Source organism: Chiroxiphia lanceolata, chromosome 6 (assembly GCF_009829145.1).
Source record: "Chiroxiphia lanceolata isolate bChiLan1 chromosome 6, bChiLan1.pri, whole genome shotgun sequence".
In the NCBI taxonomy this organism is placed as follows: Eukaryota; Metazoa; Chordata; class Aves; order Passeriformes; family Pipridae; genus Chiroxiphia; species Chiroxiphia lanceolata.
Window position 1 is genome coordinate 468339 of NC_045642.1, and position 23397 is coordinate 491735.

Sequence of the window (23397 nt, forward strand, 5' to 3'; positions counted from 1 at the left end):
AGCCCCGAGAGTGGTTGAAGGGCCCTGTGTCCCCTCCAACCCCTCCCCCGGGAGGAGAAAAAAAAAATAAATACAGGGGAAAAAAAAAATACAAAAAAGTTTATTGCAAACTACTACAATAATTTATTGAAGCAAACTGCATGCGAGTGAAGGAGAGACATCGAGGGGAGGAGGAGCTGCAGGAGGGCTGTGTCAGTTTTAGGGCTTCAAAGGGGCGTGGGAAGGGAGCTACACATCTCTCCTGCGTCAGGGGCGAGCAGGCTGTGGTTAGAGGACAGACAGACACCTGGCCAGGGCCAGAAAAAGAAAAGGGAGAGCTACGAGAGGTGTCATGGAAGGACGAGGCGGGGAGTGGCAGGATCAGGTGTCCCGGCCGGGAAGCAAAGGAGATGTTTGATTTTGCATCCCAGAAACGTGTCCGGTGGCAAAGTCTGCTCCGCTCGGGGCGGCTGCAGGACCAGGCCACCTCCCTCAGCTCCCAGCCAGGTGCCAAGCACTGAGTCAGAGGCAAGCAAGCCTTTGACCCAAAGGCGTTTTAGTGCCATCCTTTGACCAGTAATCCCCGGGCTCTCCAACTTAGTGTTCTGTGCAAGGCTCTGCCCGCCCCGCAGCTCCCACGGGCACAGGGGCTGGCAGAGAAGCAGCTCCAGCTGGAAATCACAGTAACGTGATCCAAGCGAGAAACTGGATCGTCCCAACCGAAGGAACTGGTTTAGTTTAAACACCACTGCACCGCAGACCTGCCTGCACTGTCCCAGAGGACCCACCACCACCAGGTGTGCTGGGCCCTCACCCCGTGGCAGGCCTGGGAGCCAGGCTGCTGCCACGGTGAGCACGTGGGATGCCCACGCCCAGGGCACAGGGCACCCAGCTGCCCCGCCACGATCCGCCCCAACACCAGAAGTGTTTCGACTTGCTCTGACAAAGGTATCCGTGTAAGGAGGGAAGGGAGGGGGCAAACCGGGACAAACGGCCCAATAAAAGCCACCGTGTTTGGGCCACAGCTGGATTTCCAGGCAGCACAGGGGACAGAGTGGGTGTTCAGAGTCAGTTTCCTGTTAAGTTCCCAATTAAATTCCATGTTTTATTGCGGTTTTCTAGACCCCAGGTACCCGGTTTTGCCAAGCTGCTGTGTGCTACAGACTAACTCAGCTGATCTTGTGCTCGGACAAGACACTTCAGCTCTGCTCCCAACCACAGAAACCCAACCAAAAAAAAAACAAGCAAACAAACAAAAAGCCAGGTTATTCTTCACCTCTTCCAAAACCACTACGAATTCAAGGCCACTGAATCTCCACACAAAGTCTCAGAGAAGAGCAAAAAAAAAAAATCCAAGTCTCCATAGCAGACACCTCTTATCCTATGTAAACTTTTCCAAGGGCTCAGAGCTGCCCTAACTACACCGGCAGGCAACACCTGGCCTGCCACATTTCAGGGACAGCAGGGGTGTCTGTGCAGAAGAGAGAACCTTTGAGAACACGGCTACACAACACCCTCCCCCACAACGGGGGCAGAGAGAGAAGCTGACAGCCCCTTAGTCCCACGTCAATCTATTGCCTTGGATAAACAAGCCTGAGAAAACCATATCCAGTCCCTGCTCCTGTGCCTTTGTCTAGACCTGGAAAGGAGAGGCAGAGTCGGATGAGGAGCACCACATCCCCCCAGCAGCAAGCAGCTCACAACTGTCCCAGGCCACGAGAACAAGTTCCTGGCCAACAACATCCTTCCCCGAAAGGCTGCAGAGCATTTAATGCAAGGAGCTCACCCGGAGCCGGGAGGGAGGGAGGGAGACGACAGCCAGCTGTTCCATCACTCACCTCATCCTCCTGCTAACACGCTGCTGCAGAGACTCCCACTGCACACAGGGTTCTTCTCCAGGGGCTCTCCCTCCTCTACTCTGGAAAAGCTGCGAGACACATCTGACTCCAGAGCGCTGCCCAGCCACTCTCCCAGCTGCTGTTACGATGGCACACCGTGCTCCCTGCACCAGAGCCTACTGGGAAACAGCCTGAACCCCTTCCACGCCCGCCCCCTAAGAACAGAACTAAAAAATACCGACCCTTCTTTAATCAATAAATAAGGAATCTTGTTACCACAACACAAAAACGAAGCATGTTCAAAGTGCAAATTACTGTCGTCAAACTGGGATGCTCCTCCTTGCCTCTCCCACGCAGGGCTCCTGTAGCCCCCGGGCCTCTCCGAGCAAACATGATCTACGAGCCAGGGCGTTCCCTCCACTTCCTGCCAGGGCTGGAGCAGGGGACGTGCTCTGCTTCACAGCTCACCCTGCCGGGGGGCTAAAGTGCCAAACTCCCAGCCCCGGGAGGAAGGAGGACACTGCAAGGACCAGAGTGCAGCGGTGCATAGAAGTCGGGACCAGGGGCAGAGGGAGTCCTAAGAAACTTCTCCAGAGCACGTCCAACGCTTTTTTTTTTTTTTTTTTTTTTAGTTTGCCAGTGGGGCCACGTCAAGGAGCCAGAAAGGCATCTGCTTTGGGGTAGAGCGAAGGGTTTCGGCAGTGCCCCCTCCCTTGGAGAAATCCGTCGCTCAGTCCAGCTCGCTCTGGTAATGGCAGCACGTGCCCCTTTCCACAAAGGGGCCGTGGGAGAGAGAGAAGTGGTTGGGAGAAAGAGGATGTGCTGTGATCCGCGCTGGAGGGGAGCAGACCCTTCAGTTATTTTACTAGTATTGTAAGTTTTGTTTAACTTTCCTCTCTTTCAGTAAGTGCCTCCTCTTTTTTTTCTTTTTTTTCTTTTTTTTTTTTTCCTTTTAAATACAGAGTCCCAACTGTCCCAGCACCCAGGTGCTCCCCCTGCCACTAGGGTCCACCAGTGGAGTCTGAATCTTCGATGAGCACCTCCGTGCTGGCTCCCAGGATCTCCGTGTTCATGACCAGCCCCTCCGGGTTCGCGCTGCTGCCGCCGCCCACGAAGAGTTTGCCGTCGGCCACCAGGCTCACGCGCTCTGCCCCGCCACAGTAGGGCTTTGGCATCCCCTCGGGGCTCAGCAGCAGGCAATCTGCTGGGGGGGCACTGCCCAGGGGGTCCGGGAGCAGCGGGAGGCCCTGGCCGTCGGTGGGCGGCGCGATGGCCTCGGGATTGGTGCCCAGGATGTCGGTGCTGGTGATCAGGGCACCCGCGTTGGCAGCCAGCGCCTCGGCTATGAGCACTTCGGGGTGGCTCTTGGCCTTGTGGGCCACGACGCTGTCCTTCTTCTCGAACTTCTTGCCGCAAATGTTGCAGGAGAACTGGTAGAAGGAGTCCGCGTCGTGCTTCTTCATGTGCCAGTTGAGGGACGCCTTCTGCCGGCAGGTGAACCCACAGATCTCACACCTGGGAGCGGAGAAGGGGGAGGTCACAACAAAGGGATGTCCCCACACACTCAGGGGGACAGCAGCAGCAAGGAGGCAGCCCAGGGAAACAAGCAGGGGCTCACTAATGTCACTGCAGCTCCAGCCAGGGCTTTATTTGCTGAGGGCTTACGATCCCAGATCTGCCCCGAGGAGCAGGTGAGACAAGGGGCAGCTCAACACCGTGTGTGTTTAGAGAGCTGGGACACCAGCAACAGGCTCCAGCCCCGACTTCAGAGCTGCCCCTGCTCTGGGTGCAGCCCCAGAACGGGTGTGTCAGGGGCCCCTCGGGGCAGGAGGGCGAGGCACAGGCAGAGGGTACTCACTGCAAGGGCTTCTCTCCCGTGTGGATCATCCTGTGCACCGCCAGGTTGTGGGAGCTCTTGAACGCCCGGGCGCAGTACTCGCAGATGTAATCCCTTTGATCTGAAAGGAAACAGCAGTTGCAGCACTGCTCTCCCACAGACCTGCTCCCTTTCCCAGCTCCCACGTGGTGCAGGTAAAGCTGCCCGAGAAGGAGCAGAACCAGGAGTTCTGGGAGGCCAGCAGGCACAGCCAAGGAGGAGCCCCACAACACAGCGCAGCAGCTGATCTGGAGAGGCCAGCCATGATTAAGACTCTTCTAAGAGCTGCTTATCCACTCTGACCAACACTGAAGGACTGACAAATTAGGATAAAGCAGACTTTATCCGTAGAGTCTTTATATGCAGATGTTTATTCCTCTACAGAACCCCTGAGTGATACTTGCAAGGGGGAGAATTAAAAACCTCTACAGTCTTATTTCTTTCACTTCCTCAGAAGATGATAATCCAGAAGACAATAATACCCTGCTGCTCCTGCAAATCTATGCCACCTGACTTGGCTTCACTCTCCCCAGAAATCCTAGAGGCTTTTCCTTTTTCCCCCCCTCTCTGTTCACTGACCTGAGGAGGTGTTTCGTACCCATCTCCCACCGCCCTGTACCTGTGTGATGTTTGGCATGTCGCAGGAGCTGCTTCTGGAGCCGGAAGAGCCGACCACAGGAGGGGTGAGGACACACATATTTCTTCTTCAGCAAGTGCTGGTACTTTATGTGATGCTGAAAAGGGAGAGTGAAAGTTTGCAGAGTCTCTGAGAGAAGAGCTGAGACACAGCCATCCCAGACGGCCCCTCAGCAAAAGCAGACACAGTGTCAAGGAGGAGTGTCAGTGCAGTGGAGGCTTCGCTGCCTGCTCCCAACAGCCCTTCCCTGCCTTCACACGTGCCACTGAGGATGGGAAAAGCTCCACCAACCTGCAGGTAGCGTGGGTGAGCCAGGACTGTGCCGCATCCTTCCATCTCACAGCGCACGTACTGGATCGGGGGCTTCTTCCTGGGAAGTGGGCAAGGAAAGGGGCAGAGCGGTTGGCTGCTTCTGTGATTGGGTGATTCTACAGGTAAAGACTCTCTACATATTCGATACACAGAATCATATGAACTCCAGAATTCTGTTTCTGTGAGGGGCAGACATTGGCTGATGCCCCTGATGCCAGGGCAGCAGCACAACAAAGCACAGCTCAGTGAAATGAGAGCCAAGAATTGCTGCTCCAGTACTGTAAGGGCTGGGACAGAGCCTCTGCCCAAGTGCCACATTCACTCCTGCCACTTACTTGAGGGCTCCCCTAGAGCTGGGAAAACCCCAGGAGACCAATATTTCCCAGAACTTTATTGCTGGGCAATGCCAGGGTAGGAATCAACTGAGAAGTGGGGAGGGGGCTGGTTCAGCTGGAAGAAATCAAACCCACACCTACAGGGGGAAGGAAAAGAGGGGAGGAAAAACAAGGCATGCTATTTTGGGGGTTTATTCTCTTCAAGGCAGATTTCTGGACTGTGCAAGAGAGATGGCTTTGGGACAATCCCCATCTGTGTGCAGGACACAAGGGAAGCAAGTCTGCAGAACAGAACTGGGTGGAGGGGATCACTTACCTTCTCTTGGGCAGTCTTGGGCTCTTGTCATCTTTTCTCCTCCTTCCCCTCCTGTAACAGGGATACAGAAACAGAACTGAGAGAAGGTTCCTTACATTAGTAGTGGGCAGAGACTTTGAAGTTTATGCTGTATTGCCTCATTAACTTCAAGATCTAGAAAAAAAACCTGAGTGCAAGTTGGAAACAGATTCAGAGGAAGGAGAATTCTAGAGAAATAAATGCTTCATGTGGTTTGCTCTCTCAACCCTTCCCGTTTCCTAATGTATTTCTTATAAACATGTAAAGGTGCCAACACAGCCCAGAACCCACAGTGCATCCTATTCCCTCTGCTCTGTTGGGGAACATTCCATACCATGGGAAAACACCAACCTGCATGATCAGGAAGAACAGGATTAATGATCCAGCAGCTATTTTACAGGCCTCTGACAGCAGCTTATACACCTGTCAAGGCAAAAATCTAGACTCTGCCTGAGCAGAGCTGTGCTTACATGCCAACTGCAGCCTCCTAAGCCACAGCTTGATCCCACTGCTGCAGAGGTACTTGGAGCAGATTGATGGAAGTATTTTCTAGACTCTACTGAGACATCTTTATTGATGGCAAGCCCATGCCAGGAACCTGCTGAACAGGCACTCAGCATTCAAGCCAAGCCCTCAGAAGAGGCACAGGTTTTATTACACACAAAAGCGGTGTCTGATCCAAACAACAAAACCTCAAGGCACAAAAAGCAATCTCCAACAGACAGAAATGTTCTCAAAATACCAGCCTGCTCACTCCTCTCTGCTGTGAAGCAGCAGCAGCTTAGGAACAACAAGAGAAGCAGCACCAGCAGTGTGTGGCCCCACGAGGCAGGTCAGCAGAGGGAGCCCCGGCTGTTCCAGCCTCTCAGAGAGGTACAAAAGCAGCTCCTTTTTCTTTTTTTTCTCTCTCACATCATCCCAAAGAATGGCTTGGACAGACACATAAAGCAATCTCCCTCCTCTGACAGGAGGAAAGCTGCAATGCTGAGTCCCAGCGACAGCACACCCGGAGGTGTCGAGACTCGGGGGAGCAAAAGTTTCTTGGTTTACTCTTCCAAAGAGAGGGGGAACCTAAGTGGTTTTCCTGAACTCTGGGATAGTCCCACGTGTACAAAGAGGACATTTACCACACACACATCCAAGGTATTCTTGTGTCTGCCCCACAACACACGGCAGGAACGCTGCCCTCTCACACTACACTTCTAACACTGATCCACTTCAGGCATCACAACAAAACCCGTTGTAAGGGTGCCCTGAAGAGTTTCCCGCTGTGTGGTCACACCCACGGAGGCTGAATAACCACAGGATGAAGAAAAACCCCTCAGCTTAAACTAAACCTAAGTCCCAACTCTGATTTTTCTAACACAGGCGAGACGTGAGGAAGCAGAACAAACAGTGCTGCCCCATCAGCTCTCAGGCCCAGAGGAGGAGGAGGAGTAGTGGGGGAACCAGCAACAAAACACTGCTGTACACTAGCAAGAATGCAAAATAAACACACACTGCCAGGTGTAACTGCACAGTTTACTCACTTCCTTGGCGGTTCTTCATCTTCCTGAAACTCATTCTCTTCTTTCACTTCCACTTTAATCTCTTTCTGCCTTTCTTTTTCCTCCTTCCCCTTGTTAGCTTTTCTCCTTTGCTTTGGTGCTTCCCTACAAAGACACAAACACAACATATTACTCCAATGCTCTTCCTGCTGCCTGCTTTCCACAAAGACTTGAGCAAAAACTGGATGGAAGCTCAGGTTTATTTCTCAAGTCCCACTTCTAAGCAGAAGCATGAACAAGGATTAAGGAAACACCTGGCAGACAGCAAGGCTCTAAAGGCTTTAGTCCCTGAGAGAAGAACAGTCTTGGTTATTCTACTATTTAGAACCATTCCCCCTGAGCAATCTGCTCAAGTGTTGGGGCACAGTAAGTTCATCCAGCTAAGATGTCAATTTTTTTTTGGTCTAAACCCCCAGTAAGTACAAAATCCAATATACTTCTCTAGGTGGGGCTTGTAGGTTTCATCTCTGGGATCATCTTTGAAGGGAACTTCTTCCTCACTGATGAGCATCTCCTCATCATCATCACTGCTGGGAGAAAAGGAGAAGAGAGGACTTTGGCAGCACCAGCTTAACCACTACTGCAGAGTACCCATGCACCAGTCCCCAGGATGGGAAAGACACTACTCCACAGCACTTCCTCTTCCAGCATGACTGGGGAAAGCCTGCACCAACCAAGGAGCATGATGGCAACCAAAACAGGCCAGGCAGAGCAGTGTCCTCTTCTGAGCCCACCCACCTACGGCACCTGCTCCTACGGGAATAAAAGTGGAATGCCCACATCCAACCTCACTATCCATTCCTCCACAGTATCTCCTGAGCCCTGCAGCCCACACTGCAAACGCAAAGGCCCAGGGTGGAACGAGACAGAGCTGCTGCCTGTCCCACAGAACATCTCACACGGGCACTTGTTTTCAAACCACTCGGCCCCTTGTCGCGAGACACCGCATCGGAAGAAACACCGCAGAGCCAAGAGCGTCCTACCTGACTCCAGCTGGAGACTGATGCTCTTCTGTGACCTCTGAAAGGAAAAGTCACCATTAGGTTTCAGCGTGTGCTCGCTGCAGTGAGCTCATCTGTCTCACGACACCGCCGTCGCCATTCAGAGCCAGGAGTGCTGCTGGCAGAAGGCACCCGTGACCAAGCAGCACCGCGCCTGCACCAGCCACAGCCAGCTCCCTCCAGAGGCTCCCCACACCTGCCTGGCCCCGAGCACTCGGTGCCACGTACCGTACTCCAGCTGGTCCGTGTTGGGCTCTGACTTGCAGACGAGCTGCAGGGAGCCCGTCTTGGATCGGGAGGCGCGGGAGTTCTCCGTGTCCCGCTGCCGGGCCACCGTGGCCGACCTGCTGCTGCGCCAGCTCCGGCTGGGCCGGGCCGGGCCCACGGGAGAGCCATGGCTGAGGGCGCTGGAAACCTCCTCCTCCTCCTCCTTCTCTTCTTTGGGATCTGAAACAGCCGTTGCAACCTCTTTCATAACAATAAAAGAAGCCTAAAGCCCACCATTAAATCACGCTCCTCGCTTCCGCGCGAACCCGCTCGCGCCTCTCGCAGACATGGAGGGCAGGTCCTCCAGGCCCCCACTCCAAACTCTCCAAGTAAAACCAAATAAAACTCTCTAAGTAAAGGCAGCAGGAGTGTTTAAAACTGCCTAGTAATATTTGAAAGCAGCTTGTATTGCCCTCGGATAAAGGCCTGCAGGATGATGATTCGCTGGCTCTGGGCTCTACCAAAGAGACGCTCGTAAACCTCAGCGAGTGCTTTATGAAAGGCCAGCTTCGTGTGAAAGGTCATGCTTGGAGAATCCCCCAAACACGGAATTGTACACCTGGTAATGACCCTGAGGAATCTGAGCTGGGTGTTTCTGGTCCTGGGCAGAGCAAAAAGCATCACAGATGCTGTTACCCTGAGGCCTTTGCACTCCTTTTTAGCTCATACAGGTGGTTTCCTTTTTAGCTGATGGCTGGTCTCCAAATATGTTTTGGCAAGATAACAGAACTGCCTGAAATGTCTATGTGAGCAAGTTAATCTCTTAAAAAGTAAAATTCCCAAGTACAGTTCACTCAATCTCAGTTTTTGGTGTTTGCTGTGACATTGGGCCCTTATGAATTCAAATGCCTTTTGAAACGTCACAAATCATCACAGACTGGTTTGGGTTAGAAGGGATCTTGAAGCTCATCTCATTCCACCCCCTGCCACGGGCAGGGACACCTCCCACTATCCCAGGTTGCTCCAAGCCCTGTCCAACGTGGCCTTGAACACTCCCAGGGATAGGGCAGCCACAGCTTCTCTGGGCAACCTGTGCCAGGGCCTCCCCAGTAAAAACTGCTCTCCGTCCCTGTTCTCAGTCCTAATGGTGAACATCTCAGGTTTTACCCAAAGGCACTTGAAACCAGTTTCTCCTTCCTACTTCCTCTGCTTCAGCACCTCTGTCTAACAGATCCAGGGCATTTTCACATGCTGAGAACACTCGAGTGCCTCCAAACCCCCATCGTTAGGAGATACAGCAAATATTTTCTCTGCAGCAGAACTCAGGAGAGTGACACAGAGCTAACAGTTAAAAACCCTTTTAATTCTAGACTCTCCCAACACGGTCACTGGTCCCCATCCAAGGGTCAGAGCTGCACCAGGAAACTTGTGTCTGTCAAGGGTTCAGCTGCAGGAGCAGCTGCCATCAGCACTCACCAAGGCTTTGTCCAAAATCTGAAATTGCAAAAGGGAAGTCCCACATTTGTAATAATTTTTTTTTTTTCTCTTTCCCACACCTAAACTTCCTTTTCTCCTTCACAAAAGCAGATTTCTGATGAATCCAGCCTGCCCCTCAAAAAACGACGACGACAACAAAATAAACCAACAACCAAACCAAACTAAAGGGGGAAAAAACAACCCCCTGCCCAATACAAGTGCTCTACACACAACCCTGTTTGTACCATGCCATGGAGAAGGATGTGAGCTCTGCTGGAATCAGCCCCCAGCCCACGCTGTGCAAAACCTTTGGATCTGAGAAGGGACTTCCAAGGAGGTGACACTCGGTGCACATGGCACTGATCTCTTCTGTAAACAAAAGCTTCATGTGGCCCTTTCCACTCAACACTCCCTCTGGAACAGCAACACAGCCCACTGTCCCAGCTGCTTGGAAGATTTCCTTCCAGCTCCTAAAGGTGGTTACGAAACAGCAGAGGGAAAATCTCAGAAAAACAGGGATGGAGTCAGAAGCTGGTTTGGGTGTAAGATTGGACTGGAGAAGCAGGTTCTGTTCAACTGCCAACAAAGTGTCACACAGAATTTTCAGTCCAGTGGTGGAAGGACATTAAGTGTATCCATCAACTCCGTATTCCAGTAATTACAACCATTCAGGCCTAACTAAAGTCAAAATTTATTTCCACGAGAATACAGAGCGCTGTGGGAAGTCGAATGTGAATTGTACCACACAGTGAATCCATTTGTAAGCTGAGATTAAACGTTCTACTTATGCAACTAATATTTCTACAGACACACGTTGGGAAATCCTGCCACTCCATGACTAAGCAGATGACAGGGAATACTGTCAATGTCCAAGAAGCCTGGCTCTGCACAGAGGGAAAACTCGGGAACGCAGTTCCACCGTCACAGCATCCCGGATACCATCGACAGCACCCATCACCCCCAGCTTTCCTCACCAATACCAGCTGGTGATTTCCCTTCAAAACGTTATCCCAAACACCAGGCAACAACATCTGCTGAACAAACCCTGGCACAGCACGTTTCCCATTCGTCCCGTGGCTACGCAAGACCTGTCACCAGGTGCACCCCCTTTGTCCTCCCTGCCAAGGCTCAGTTCTGGCTGAGCTCAGGCCAACTGAATATTCTAAAAACTGGAGTTAGTATCTGGTAGTGAAGGCTAACGGTGTAACACAAGTAATCAGCATGAGAAATCAATTCCCTGTCAGAACTCATGCCAGGGAACACCAGCACGAAATTCCAAGCCTTCACCAGAACCGCTCAGCTCCTCATCCCAACTCCAGCCAGGGTGAAAGGACAGATGGGATTTTGCCTTCCAGATTTACAGGGCACTCCTGGCTACTAAAAATCCCCGTTGTGCAAGGAAAGCTGCTGTTTGCTCACACCTAGTCAGGCTCCTGCTAAAGGCTAAAGGGGGGAGCAGGGGGGAATCTCCTCTCCTGCTCCTGCACCATCTGCCCAAATCTTTTGTACGTCTTCCCTGCACAAGGAGCTTCAAGGGCTCCATCCAGTGAGCAGCCAGGACACAGAAGTGCAGCTTCCTCACTTCTAAAGACTTAAAAAAAAAAAAAAACCAAAAACCAAAACAAACAAGCAACACCCCAAGCCCCGCCAAGGCAGATTTCCTCCGGCCCAGGAGCCGTCAGCACTTCTCGGCGCCAATTTCCACGCAAACGTTCCATCCTTTTGGCTGCAAAATCTAATTGGGGGGGGGAAAAAGAGCCCCAGAAATTTAACAAACTCCTTTTCCACTCTCACGTTCAAGCATGGCTGAAAAATCTCCGAGCCCAAGTTAAAGGCTAGTAGGTCCTGAGTGCAGAGAGCCCACAAACTCTGGGATTTCACACATCCTAGGAAACTGGTCAAAATCGGAGTGTTCTGCCTGTTTTCTAACACTACCACGCAAACATTTCTGCTTAAAGGTACCCAAAACACTGAGCTTCACCATTATAACGTCAACACTACACACACTTTAAGCTTTCCTACACGTTTCAGCAACTCTGCTTTGAGGGCAGCCCCTGAGACACAGCTGCCTGCAAACCAACCCAGACGGCTCCGGCAGGAAGGGGAATTCATTTGCACAGGTGTGTGACCTCCTTTCCTCACAGCTCCCATCACAATTCTCTGGTGCCAGATCAAAACCAACACCACACAAAGCCCTGTGCTTGGAGCTGTTTCAGGAGTCAGCGGCAAAGCCCACAAACTTTTTTTTTTTTTTTTTTTTTGGTTTTGTTTTTCTAACAAGAAGCTGTTAAAGAGATGCGACAAAGTTCGCAGTTTGCACTGGAAAACAAAAATTCTGCTCCAGGTCTCAGCTCCCCATATTGAGGCTTTTGTGTTCAGACCCCTTAAGCCACTGTCTCCCCAAATTCTGAAGAATTTTCTCCTTCACCCCTGAAGAAATGAGTGTAAAAAAATCCACAATCCACTGAAGTTAGAAAAGAACAAGTGTAAATAGCAGAATACTGCCATTTCCACACGGCTCTGGAGGACCTACACCTGTACTTGTGAGCTCAGAACAGAAGAGAGCCCAGGATTTGCCTGCTGCTTGGGACTGCTGTGCAACAAGAGCTGTCAAACCACCAGGCACATCATCTGGCACCAAAACATTCTTTAAAAGGAATATCCAAGAGATATCTGGCTAACTTAGGGGGACAAGACAGACACCTGGCTCCGGGAGAGCCCAGACTTCCTGGATGGAACAGACAGCAGGAGTGAGTAATTCAGCTCTTACCTTTACCAGCTGCTTTATCTGCACACCTGAAAAAAAGCACAAAACCAAGCATAAGAGCCAGATTCTGCAGCACGGGGGCAGAAACAAGGAACTGCACGACACACAGATGAGCTCCCCAAATTCCCAGTGCCTCGCCCTCGGATCGCTGCTTTCACTCCCTTATGCCAAGGTGGATTATTCCAGCGGCAGGGATCTGAGGGGAACTCCAGGAACATCCAGCAGCAAAGGGCCAGCCCTGCCCACCGTAGTTACGCCCGAGCCAGGGGGATTTTGTGCTCGGGACAGGGCAGAGTAGCTGCGCTCCCAAAGGCTCCACGTGTGCACGTGGCGGGGGTCGCGCTCCGCACCGAAGGTGCAGGGGGTGCAACATCTTCCCCCGGGAAACTGGATCCCGCCGCCTCCCTCCCCGAGACGGACGGGGCCACACCGCGCTGGCTCCGCGGGGCCCCGGGACAGCGGCCTCGGCGCTGCCGGCGGCTCCCGGGACGCGGCGCTTCCTGGGAAGGGACCGGCGGCGCCGGAACAAAGGGGCGGCGGCGCGGGGCGTCCCGCGCCCGGAGGCGGCCCCGGGGCCCGGGCGCGATGCCGCCGGATCGCCCGCAGAGCCCCCCACGCCCGGCCCCGGCCGCGACCCCGGAGAGGTGCGGGCCCAGCGGCGCCGCAGGGACTCACCCGGCCCGGGGGCCCTTCCTGGCCGCGGGCGGCGTCTCGGCGGCGGGCTGCTCGGCGGCGGGCCGCGCCCCGGGGCTGCTCCGCCGGCGACGGGGGTACTCGGCCTTACGGCGGCGGGACGCGGCGGCGGCGGCGGCTCCCCCCGCGGCCGAGGCGGCGGCGGCGCGTCCGCGCTCCCGGCCGCCCCTCAGCACCCGGCTGCCGCCGGACTCCTCCCCCTGCTCGGCGGGCGGCGGTCGGCGGCGGCCCGAGGCGGGCGGCCTGTCAGCGGCGGGCGGTGGCGCCGGGGCGGGCGGCGGCGGCTCGGCGGCGGCGCCCCCCGGCTGCTCGGTGCCCGCCGGCATCGGGGCGGCGGCGGCGGCGGCGGGGCCGGGGCGGCCGCGCTCCTCCCTCGGCGGGACGGGCCCGCCCCCGCCGCCCGCGCCCAATCAGCGCCCGCCGCCCGCCTTCACGCGCTGCCCCGGCGCGCCGCCGGCGCCCGCACCCGCCAATCGGCGGGCGGGACGCGAGGGACGGCCCCGCCCCTGCCCTCCGCGAGACCCGCCTCCCCCCCGCGCCCGCCGCGCTCCCGCCTTCCCCCGCCGCTCGCGCGCCGCCCCGGCCAATGGGCGGCCCGGCTGGGGCGGGGCCCCGCCCCCTACGGAGCGGCCGCGCGGCCAACCAGCGCGCGGCTTCCGCGCGCGCGCCCCGGCCGTCCCCCGCCCCCCGCGCAGGCGCCGCCGCGGCCGCCGCGCTCGCGCTCCCGCTCCCCCCCCGGGCCGGCCCCGCTCGGCGCCCACTCGAGTGCGGGCCCCGCCGCCCGCCGCCCCGGCTCGGCCCCCGGCCGACGCCCGGCCCGCGGCACCGCCGGGCTCCCTACCGCCGCCGCTGCGTGCGCCCCTCCGCCTGCCCCCGGGGGGCCCCCTTCGCCCCGCGGGCGAGGCCCGGCAGGGGGAAAGCCGTTCGCCGCCCCGGCCCCGCGCGGCCGCTCCGTGCGGCGGGGCTGCGGCGCCGCCCGCGGTGCCGGCGGGGCCTGGCGGCGGGGCCGCTTTTTGGCTGCCGCTTCTCCTTTAAGAAAAAAAAAAACCGCCCCGTCGGGCGGCGGGTGAAAGTCGGTGACAAAATGGCGGCCGGCGCAGGGGGGGCGGGGCCAGGGCCGCGCGCCCCGCCCACTTCCGTCTCGGCGCGGCGCACGCGCGGGGCCTGCCGGGAGCTGTAGTTCCGCTGGGGCGGGGGAGGCACCGCCTCCCGGTGGCGCTGCACCTTCCCGGTTCCCATTCCCGGTTCCCGTCACCTGCCCCGAACGGCCCCTGGGCAGCACCCCCGGGACCGGCTCCGCGGCAGGACCCGGTCCTGCGTTCTGCAAAGCCTGTGTTCCTCCCCGAAGGAACCCCGTGATGCGGTTCCGCGTCCCGGTCCCCGCTCTGTGCCCGGTGCCGGGAGCGGGGCCCCGGTCCAAGCAGCCTCAGTGTCCAGGTGTGCCCTGGGACCTGGAGCGATCCCTCGTGTGTGCCCTTGATCCCCCGGGCCGGGAGCCGCGCGTGGGGTTGGGCAGGGGGTCTTGCCGTGGTTCCTCGGGAGCGGGTGGCTTGGCCGACCTTACCCACGTTTTACACATCTGACTCACATTCTAGGGCAGGAGAACAAAGGGTGACATTCCCACGCCAGGAAATACAGCTTTCCCCCCAGTCCTTGAAAAGATTGGCTAAATTGGCTGGATTTCTCTTCATTCCCTCTACACGGGTCACCAGGGATCCCCGTCCCTGATCTAAATCCCTGCTGCCACAGCGCTGCCGTGACCCCCCCACGCTGCCCTGGACGGGAGCGTGGCAGGTATCCCAGCCCGTTTCTGCTGTGCCAGAGCGAATGGAGAGGGAACGACCCCCCCTCGGGCTGCGGCTGGAAGAGCCGAGCAGGGGGAGCTGCCCCCGGCACGGGGCTGGGCATGGGGAGCTCCTCTGCTTCCACATCCACTGTTCATGCCAGGGGAAGGAAACTGGGAAGGAAACAGTGCCCCTCTGGGAAAGGCGCCCCATCGCGGCAGCAGAACGAGGTGCTCCTCATCCTCTTTCCGGAGGCGGCGAAAATCACCGGGGTTCGAAGAGCCCGAGGCGTTTAGCTGGTAAATCCTGTTTGCTGAACTGGTTCCCACCAGCGAAGAGGGCTCCGGCCGCCCCGCGCTTCCTTCTGCTCCCGGGTTTCGAGTCCTGAGCTCTGTTTCGTGTTCCTAGAAGACAAAAGTGTGTCCAGCTCTCCCTTCCTCGGTTCCTCTAATAAACCACCTCACCGTGGAGAGCCTGTTCCTCTGAGCAAGACACCGAGCCCAGGGAAGGGGGGGAACCTGGGAAAGTTAAAGCAAAGCTCAGGGTACTTGCACGGGGATTCCTCCTGTCCCTGCCAGACCCAGGCAAGAGGCTCAGCACAAACCTTCCCCACAGCTGCTGACCTGGGCCGGGTCTTGCTTTCTGTCACCCCCGCACCAACCTGTTCCTGTCATTGTCACGACTGATCTCCCCTCTGCGGGCAAGGCTGGGGTTGCTTAATTCTGGCTGAGCCACTGCAGGGGGGCAGAGCTCTGGCCAGGGAGCAGCTCAGCCTTTTGCCTCCGAGGGGCTTGTAAGGGGCAGTTTTATAAAGAGGAGTTACAGCGCCAGCTCCTCGTGTGCCCTCGGGCTCACAAGTCCCCAGGGGGGAGAGTAAATCACTGAGAAGGCTAAAAATAGCCCCAGACGTTCCGCAGGCAGGAAGGTTCTGGTGCGTGCGGGGAGGGAAGCGCCTGACGCAAGGCTGAGCGATACCAGCAGTGCCCCGGCTTGTCTCCGGGTGGCTCTCAGGATTCCTGCCCTGAAACGCGTCCCGGTGAATGTCCCGCGGGGCTTTCCCCGAGGTGCTGCCGGGCTGGATGGCCCTGCTGCGAGCAGGGAACAAAAGCGCCGTCACCGACGTGGTAATTAGCGCGTCAGTTAATTCGGAGAACCTCGCCGAGGCAGCTCGAGGGGCTCGAGCCCGGCCCGGCTGAGGGTGCGGGCGGGCTCAGCAGAGCCTGGGAGCGGGGCCGTGGTGGTGTCAGCCCGGCCCGTGGGAGCGCTGGTGCCTCGGCGGCCCCGGATGCTGCGGTTCCCCGCTCACACGGGGGTCGTGGCCCCGCCGAGAGGACGCGCTCGGCCACACAGCCTTTGCTCCCGAGGTTCTTCTGGCACCCTTGAACACCCGGGGAGCCGGACTAAGGAGGAGCCAGGCCAGGGCACGGTGAAGCTTTGCTGGTAACCAAGGGGCTGGAGGTGTTATCCATCCCCTACAGGGTGGTGCCTCCTCCAAACACCCAAACAAGAGCCCAAAGGACACACCAAGCCACGTGCACATCCCCTGCACCCACCTCTGGCATTAACTCCCCCCAGCCATGCTGGAGGGGCAGGGGCACCGAGAGGGGACGACAGACCAGCCCTCCAGGTCATGAACCAGTCCCTTGGAGCTGTTCCCACATCCACTGGCCGCTCCCAGGGGATTTCTCTGCCAAAAGGGCATTTGCTCTTACCTGGAAATCCAAGATGAGGCTCCAGAAGCGTTCCCCAAAAGGCACTGCTCTGTCACACCGTCACAAATCCATTCCCACCTGGCACAGGGATGTGATCCCTCAGCACACGTGGCCAGTGGCTTCTGGAAAAGGCCTGGCTCTGCAGGGCACCCACGCTCCGGCTCCCAGAGCATCCCAGTTATTACCCAGAGCTCCTCGGACAACTCACTGTCCAGTTTCTTCCCCCTGCGGCCCCAGCCCAGGGCTGTTTGTGGCTCCCCGTGCCCCAGCTCTGCCCCATCACACGTGGTGTGAGGCGCAGAGCCCACAAAGGGAAACCCTGAGCGACACAACCCGGCGCAGGGGCGGAGGCGGCACCGGAACCGAGCGCCTGCACGGCCTCGAGTGCCAGCTCACCTCCCCGAGGGTGCTGCCCCGGCCCCCGGGCCCCTGTACCAGGGTAGGATGGAGGATTTGGGTAAGCTGGGCCGCTCCAGAGGCGGTTCTGCAGCCAGGCTTGGCGTGGGGCCGTGCCTGCAGCGCCTGGGGGGAGTCTTGTCCTTCCTCTCCCCCAGGGCCAGGTGGGGATGCTCTAAGGGGGCAGCAATGGGGGCAGCAATGGGGCCACACTCCCTGCAGTGCCTCCCCCATCCCAGGGGGCTGATGGGGTGGTCAAGGAAGAGCTTGGCCGAAAATGGAGCGAGCTTGAGAGCAGGAAATGGGCTGTGGCAGTGCTGCAATCCCGGGACTGCAGCACAACTTCTGGGGGTGCTGGGAGCTGGCCCTGGCCTGGGGGGGGAAGCGGCTGTGCCGTGGTGGGGAGGGAGGGGCATTCCCTGTTTCCTGATGTGAGGGATGGCCAAGGTGGCGAGACAGAATTGGGAAGAACGAGCTCTCGGCCCTTCCTGGGGGAAGCAGCGCTCTGGGTGCATGGAACCCACCGAGGCTGAGCCCTCCCCTTCCAGGGCTCGTGCTGGATGAAGTGAAGGGCTGGCGCATGTTCCTTGGCAGGCCAGGGATGGTGTGCAGGGGCAGGACCCTTTTCCAGTGGTACCCACGCTCCAGGAAGGCTGCAGGAAGCAGCAGACACATCCTGCACCGGGGATGGGGATCTGGGTGCCCTCAGGGCACTGGCACCTGCCTGGCAGAACCTACTGGGATGCTCCTTTTGCTCCTGGGATTTTGGGAGTGGTACAAGACCTCCCAAGGGGGTGGCAGCAGGGTGGGCAGCCAGTGACTGTGGTGCCTGAGGGGGGTCTCTCTGTGCAGATGCTTTGCTGGCAGAACTGGAGCAGAGCTCCCTCCAGGCCTCCAAGGACCCTGCGTGGCAGGGACCAAGCTCCTGCCAGGATCCACCCGCCCCCCGTGGCTCTGAGCCTCCTGCCTTGGCACCCCCAAAGGTACAGAGGCCTCAGCACAGACCCCCTCAGCTCGTGATGGAGCTGCCAGGGGAGCTTGGCTGCAGGGGTTTGTCCTCCCAGGTGCAGCTGCTGCCTCAGGCTCAGTCTCTGGGAAAGGATTTGGAGACAGTGTACAGGTAAAAATGGCCACGGGAGGGCAAAGTCATCTGGGGGTGCCCACTCATTGCTGGGATGTGCCACCTGGGGTCACCTCAACGTCCGAAAAATAGGTTCTTCTGTGAGCTGGGGCAGGTTGTACCTTGCATCCCTGCTGGGGTGAGGGCTGGGCTACGTGTTCCCTGCAGTGGTCTCTGGGAAAGGGCCGTGTTGGTGGGGCTGGAGGGGTCTCAGCCCTGGAAGAAGGGGAAACCTCAGCACCGCCCCCCCTGTGCCGTGTCCAGCAGCCCCACCCCGGTCCCACAGCCCCCACCCACGGCGGCCGCCCAGCAGCTGGATGAGCTCCTGGCTGACCTGGGCCACATGCAGAGCAAGGTGAGCTTGGCCCTGGGGAAAGGGGGTTGGGGGCCTGACCTTCACCCGGCCCTCACCGTCCTGCTCCCCGGCAGCTGTCCAGGCAGGGAGCCGGGGTGCCCGCAGAGCCCTCCCTGGACAACATGCTGGGCAGCCTGACCCGGGACCTGCAGGAGCTGGGCATCACGGCCGCCCCCGCGGGGGTCTGCGCCGGCTGCCGCAAGCCCATCGCCGGCAAGGTGAGCCCCCCCTGCTATCCCAGCACCCCCCTCCCCTCAGCATCCCCCCGGAGCCCCCCTCAGCCTCTCCCCACCTCCTCGCAGGTGCTCACAGCCCTGGGCAAAACCTGGCACCCCGAGCACTTCACCTGTGCCCGCTGCGGGCAGGGGCTGGACAGCCAGCCCTTCTTCGAGCAGGGCGGGCGGGCGTTCTGCGAGGAGGACTATCACCAGGCCTTCTCCCCCCGCTGCGCCTACTGTGCCGGCACCATCCGTGAGGTAAATCCCCCCCTGTGCTCCCATGCCCCCTCCCCGCCACCGCCGGCCACCTCACCTCACCCGTTCCTGCAGAAAGTCCTCACGGCCTTGGACCAGACCTGGCACCCCGAGCATTTCTTCTGTGCCCACTGCGGGAAGGTCTTCGGGGACGAGGGTATGTCCCGGGGGACGGGTGTGGCAGGCCTGCCCCCACCCCAGGTAGCCCCTGCCCTTGCACCTACCGCCCCATCTGACATCCCTCCACGGTCTTTCCCTTGCCTCCTACCCACATCCATGCCCTGCTGCCCACCCCCCCCCAGTGGGTGTCCATCCCGGTCCCCTCTCTGCAGGGTTCCTGGAGCGGAACGGGAAGCCCTACTGCCACCAGGACTTCCTGGCCATGTTCGCCCCCAAATGCCAGGGCTGCGAGCGGCCGGTCACGGACAATTACCTGTCGGCCCTGCAGGGCGTGTGGCACCCCGAGTGCTTCGTGTGCACGGTGAGTGTGGGCAGTGGGGCGGCAGGGCCATGCCCGGCGTTCCTGGGGCCGTGCCAGCCTTTCCCGGTCTCCTTCCCCCCAGGAATGCCTGAGCAGCTTCTCCGGCGGCTCCTTCTTCGAGCTGGAGGGTCGGCCCTACTGCGAGCTGCACTTCCACCGGCGGCAGGGCACCATCTGCCAGGGCTGCGGCCGCCCCGTCACCGGGCGCTGCATCACGGCCGCGGGGCGCAAGTACCACCCCGAGCACTTCGTCTGCACCTACTGCCTGGGCCGGCTGCAGAAAGGCACCTTCCGCGAGTGGGGAGACAAGATGTACTGCCAGGCCTGCCACGACAAGCTCTTCCTCTGACCCCCAGTCTGGGTGCCCCCAAACTCCTCCTCTGACCCCCAGTCTGGGTGCCCCCAAACTCCTCCTCTGACCCCCAGCCTGCACATCCCCAAACAAACTCCTCTGACCCCCAGCCTGGATGTCCCCAAACTCCTCCTCTGACCCCCAGCCTCGGTGTCCCCAAGTTCCTCCTCTGATCCCCAGCCTGGGTGTCTCCAAACTCCTCCTCTTGACCCCCAACCTGCATGTCCCCAAACAAAATCCTCCTCTGACTCCCAGTCCAGGTGTCCCCAGACTCCCCCTCTGACCCCCAGCCTGCGTGTCCCCAAACAAGCTCTTCCTCTGACTCCCAGTCTGGGTGCCCCCCAACTCTTCCTCTGACCCCCAGCCTGGTGTCTCCAAACTCCTCCTCTGACCCCCAGCCTGGGTGCCCCTTTAACAAACTCCTCTGACCCCCAGCCAGCATGTCCCCAAATAAGCTCTTCCTCTGTCCCCCAGCCTGGGTGTCTCCAAACTCCTCCTCTGACCCCCAGCCTGGTGTCTCCAAACTCCTCCTCTGACCCCCAGCCTGACTGCCCCCAAATAAGCTCTTCCTCTGACCCCCAGCCTGGTGTCCCCAAACAAAATCCTCCTCTGACCCCCAGCCTGCACGTCCCCAGCATGGTCCCCAGCTATCAACAACCCTGCCATTGTCCCTGCTGAGCCCAACATGCCTCCTATTGTCCCACCCATCCATCTGTCCCCAGCCTTGCTGGTGCCAGGCATTCCAGGCGCCATTCCTTGCCCACATTCCCGCAAGACATTCCCGGCATTGTTCCCTGCCAAGCCACACATCCTGGGCATTGCCCCCTGGACCCGAAGCAATAAAACAGCCGGTCCTGCCTTTGCTCTGCTCACTGGTGGCTTTGGGGACAAAGGTGCAAGTCAGGGTGGGAGGGCAGGGAAGTGTCACCCTCAGACAAGAAAGGGTTTGTCACACAGCGGCACCTTTGAGAGTCCTGGAAAAGGCCCTTGGTCCCAACAGCAAAGCCAGAAACACCCGAGAGTGCAGCCAGGGGGGGCAGGCACACCGACACACTTTAAAAACTTTATTTATATAAAAAAATCATTTTGTTTTCAAAGCGTTACAAGAGTGTGCACAGGAATCAGACAAGGAACGGCTTGGTGCTTCCCCCTCCTCCCCTCCTTTAGCCCCCCTCCCCAGCGGGGCCGAGGAGGAAAGGAGGGGGACGCTGTCTTTTTGGTTCATTTAGAATTAAAAATTAAAAAAGGAATTAGTGTTTTACATATTTAAAGGAAAAGAGAAGAGTTAGACCCCAGAACAAAACCCAACCGAGCTGAGGTGGGGCTGGAAGCAGGGAGGGCCCAGCTGGTGCTGGGGGGTGGGATTTGGGGCAGGAACAAGGCACCAGCTCTGCCCCTGCCACCTCCCCACACCCCTCCCGGGGGGAGCCCCGGGCTGGGAGGGCTCCTGCTCCAGTTTGCAGCCTCCTACAGAGGCTTCCAGTTGCACAGGGAGCAGCAGGGCCCCCCAGAAGATCACAGCACGTCAATGTGCCCCAGCACCACAGCCAAGAGGAGGAGGAGGAGCACATCCCAGCTCCCGTGGCAGCCCAGGCTCCCCAGGCCTGGATGGCAATGCCCTGAACCCTCTCAGCGAGGGCAGGGGGGGGTGGGTTCCCCCCAGAAACAGGCTCCCAGCCCCACTGCAGACAGGGAAGGCTCCCGGTGGGGAAGGGGGGAGTTCAGCCCTGCTGGAAGCCCAGGAAACTCCCCTTTCCCCAGGGAAGCAGCCGGACAGTACGATTCAAACAGCTATTTCACAGTGGCAAAAGAAAGGCACGTGTCAAGAGAAAAGTCGGGGGGGGGCAGCGCCGTGGGGGTCCCGGCTCCAGCCGCCCGGCACGGCGCACCCCAAGCCCTCTCCCCAAAATCCAACCGCGTCTCCTCCCTCCGCAGGGACCCCTCGCCTCCGCCCCGGGAGGCCCGTCCCTCGCCCCAGCACTGCCCCTCTTCCCCACATAAGGATCCTCCTCACACAGGCACCGGGTGGGAGCCGGGGCTCCCCCATCCAGACCCCTCCGCAGGATCCAGAGCCACATCCCCCTTCCCACGCCCCCCGAAGCCTCGTCTAGAGCAAAGCAAGAGAAGTTATTGCTGGCTGCTGGCTGCTGGCCGTCCTTCCTCTCGCCCTCCCCACCACGGCTCCAGCCCCTGGACCCTGGTCCTGCAGCCCCCAGGGAGGAGGGATGTCTGTGCTGTCCCTGGCTGAAGAGTGATCCCGCACAAAAAAAAAAAAAATACATCCTATAGGCAACGAAACCAAACCAAAAACAAGGCGGCGGCGAGTGAGGTCCCAGTCCCTGTCCCTGCGGACGCCTTGCAGCAGGGGGAAGGCGTGGGAGAGAAGGCAGCTCCTGGTCAAGGCAGAGATCCGAGTCCTTGTGCAGCATCCACGCCGGCTGATCCGGCAGAGTCAGGCAGGAAGAGGTTCCACCCCTCGGGAGGAAGGAGGTGGTGGTGGAGGATGGGAGGAGGAGCTCTCAGTCGTGGTGTCCCGGGACGGGGAGGTGCAGAGGCCCAGAGGAGGCCGAGTGGCCCCCAGGCTGCCCCGGGGAGCCGGCCCAGGGATGGTTTGGCTGGATGGTTGGCACAAGGAGTCCAGCAAAAATTCCAACAGTAAGACAAGGTAAAAGTCGGTCCATTCCACCATGAAGAGTTATATATTTATATATATAATATATTATCAACCCAAACGGAGCAGAGGTGGGCAGGCCAGCTAGATCTTCTGCTGTGGAGAGAGAGAGAGGGAGAGGCGTTAGCAGGGCTGGGGCGGGAGCGAGCGGCGGAGGCGGCACCACGGCAGCAGAGATCAACTGGAGCAGGATTTGGCTGGCCAAGCACCCCTAACAGCACAGCAGGATCTGTCACCACTGTCAGATTGGGCAGGACACCGCGGGACATACCGACACGGGGGAAAGCACAGCAGCTTCTTCCTCCGCCTCCTCTACCTCAGGCTGCGGCTCCTGCCCCTCCTCCTCCTGCTGCAGACACACGGGGGTTAGTAGGGGCGAGGGGGCGTGGGGGGGTGTTAGTTGTGGGAGCCCAGCTCTCCCCTCCTCCTGCCAGCCAGGACAGTGATATGGCACCTCCTGCGCCCCTCCCTCGTCAGGGACAGCTGCTCACCATCAGCGGTGCTGCCTTCACCGGCTCCATCTCTCCCAGGTCACCGGATCGCTCCAGCGTCCTGCTGTGGTCCCTCTCGTTGAGTGTGGAATAGTTGTCTGGAGCAGGAGAGGGGACAGTCAGCTTGTGTCACCTCCAGGGAGAGCTGCCCCATCCCCACAGGAGATGCGAGCTCTGCCCCCCTCCCTGCACACTGAGGGGGCGTAGGGACCCCCCATTCCAGTCCCTCTCCTACCTGGTCCCATGTTGCTCATCTGGATCTCCTCCCGGGAGGATTTCTTATCTACAAGCACGGGAGAGCAGGTCAGGGACAGTCCCTGAGCCGTGGAGGAACTGCCACCTGCCCCAGCTGGGGGAGCCCAGGCCCAGCTGCAGCCACAGCTCTGTGACCCAAGGATGCCACAGGCCCTACCAGTGACAACCCCAAGAAGCCACCTAAAGCCCAAACTGAGGGCCCTGATGGCCAGGAAAGCCAGCTAAGGCCCAAACTGTTGGTGATGGCCCTGTGTGAGCAGCTGTGGCTGCCAGGGAAGACTGGGCTGAGAGCAAGGAGGGGACAA

General features: G+C 58.7%; 3 protein-coding genes across 15 annotated transcripts in view; 1 reads left to right on the forward strand and 2 right to left on the reverse strand.

Moving 5' to 3' along the window:
* Positions 1 to 80: 80 nt before the first annotated feature.
* ZFP91 (ZFP91 zinc finger protein) lies at positions 81 to 12600 on the reverse strand. 2 transcript variants are annotated; one of them, XM_032690958.1, is made up of 10 exons: positions 12313 to 12600; positions 8088 to 8306; positions 7842 to 7878; positions 7296 to 7388; positions 6841 to 6963; positions 5294 to 5344; positions 4622 to 4700; positions 4313 to 4427; positions 3676 to 3775; positions 81 to 3332 (listed from the first exon to the last, which is right to left on the reverse strand). In XM_032690958.1, the coding sequence occupies exons 1-10, from the start codon at positions 12362 to 12364 to the stop codon at positions 2819 to 2821; spliced, it is 1383 nt and encodes a 460-aa protein (XP_032546849.1). In that variant the 5' UTR covers positions 12365 to 12600; the 3' UTR covers positions 81 to 2818. The 2 variants fall into 2 exon arrangements, with proteins under 2 accessions (XP_032546849.1, XP_032546850.1); XM_032690959.1 differs by having other exon boundaries at positions 7296 to 7385; positions 12313 to 12598.
* Positions 12601 to 15826: 3226 nt separating this feature from the next.
* On the forward strand, positions 15827 to 20515 carry LPXN (leupaxin). Its single transcript, XM_032690162.1, has 10 exons — positions 15827 to 15910; positions 16800 to 16929; positions 17747 to 17877; positions 17977 to 18014; positions 18279 to 18369; positions 18444 to 18587; positions 18672 to 18845; positions 18918 to 18999; positions 19175 to 19323; positions 19406 to 20515. The coding sequence occupies exons 1-10, from the start codon at positions 15827 to 15829 to the stop codon at positions 19670 to 19672; spliced, it is 1290 nt and encodes a 429-aa protein (XP_032546053.1). The 3' UTR covers positions 19673 to 20515.
* Positions 20516 to 20724: 209 nt separating this feature from the next.
* Positions 20725 to 23397, reverse strand: part of CTNND1 (catenin delta 1) — a 28765-nt gene continuing 26092 nt past the window's right edge. For 4 of the 12 annotated variants that reach the window (XM_032690861.1, XM_032690862.1, XM_032690863.1 and 1 more), the window contains 3 exons: positions 23073 to 23120; positions 22838 to 22935; positions 22458 to 22692 (listed from right to left, as the gene is read on the reverse strand). In XM_032690861.1, coding sequence (XP_032546752.1) covers positions 22588 to 22692; positions 22838 to 22935; positions 23073 to 23120 — 251 coding nt within the window. In that variant the 3' untranslated portion in view covers positions 22458 to 22587. The other 8 variants (XM_032690872.1, XM_032690868.1, XM_032690864.1 and 5 more) reach the window with 6 other exon arrangements.

Coding starts and splice junctions, on each gene's coding strand:
- ZFP91 (XM_032690958.1), bottom strand. CDS start 12,364: ATGCTTGGTTTTGTGCTTTTTTTCAGGTGTGCAGATAAAGCAGCTGGT. Junction 7,879..8,087: donor CACGGACCAGCTGGAGTACG/GTACGTGGCACC, acceptor TTTTCCTTTCAG/AGGTCACAGAAGAGCATCAG. Junction 7,389..7,841: donor CAGTCTCCAGCTGGAGTCAG/GTAGGACGCTCT, acceptor CTTTTCTCCCAG/CAGTGATGATGATGAGGAGA.
- LPXN (XM_032690162.1), top strand. CDS start 15,827: ATGTCCCGCGGGGCTTTCCCCGAGGTGCTGCCGGGCTGGATGGCCCTG. Junction 17,878..17,976: donor CTGCCTTGGCACCCCCAAAG/GTACAGAGGCCT, acceptor CTGCTGCCTCAG/GCTCAGTCTCTGGGAAAGGA. Junction 19,324..19,405: donor CCGAGTGCTTCGTGTGCACG/GTGAGTGTGGGC, acceptor CCTTCCCCCCAG/GAATGCCTGAGCAGCTTCTC.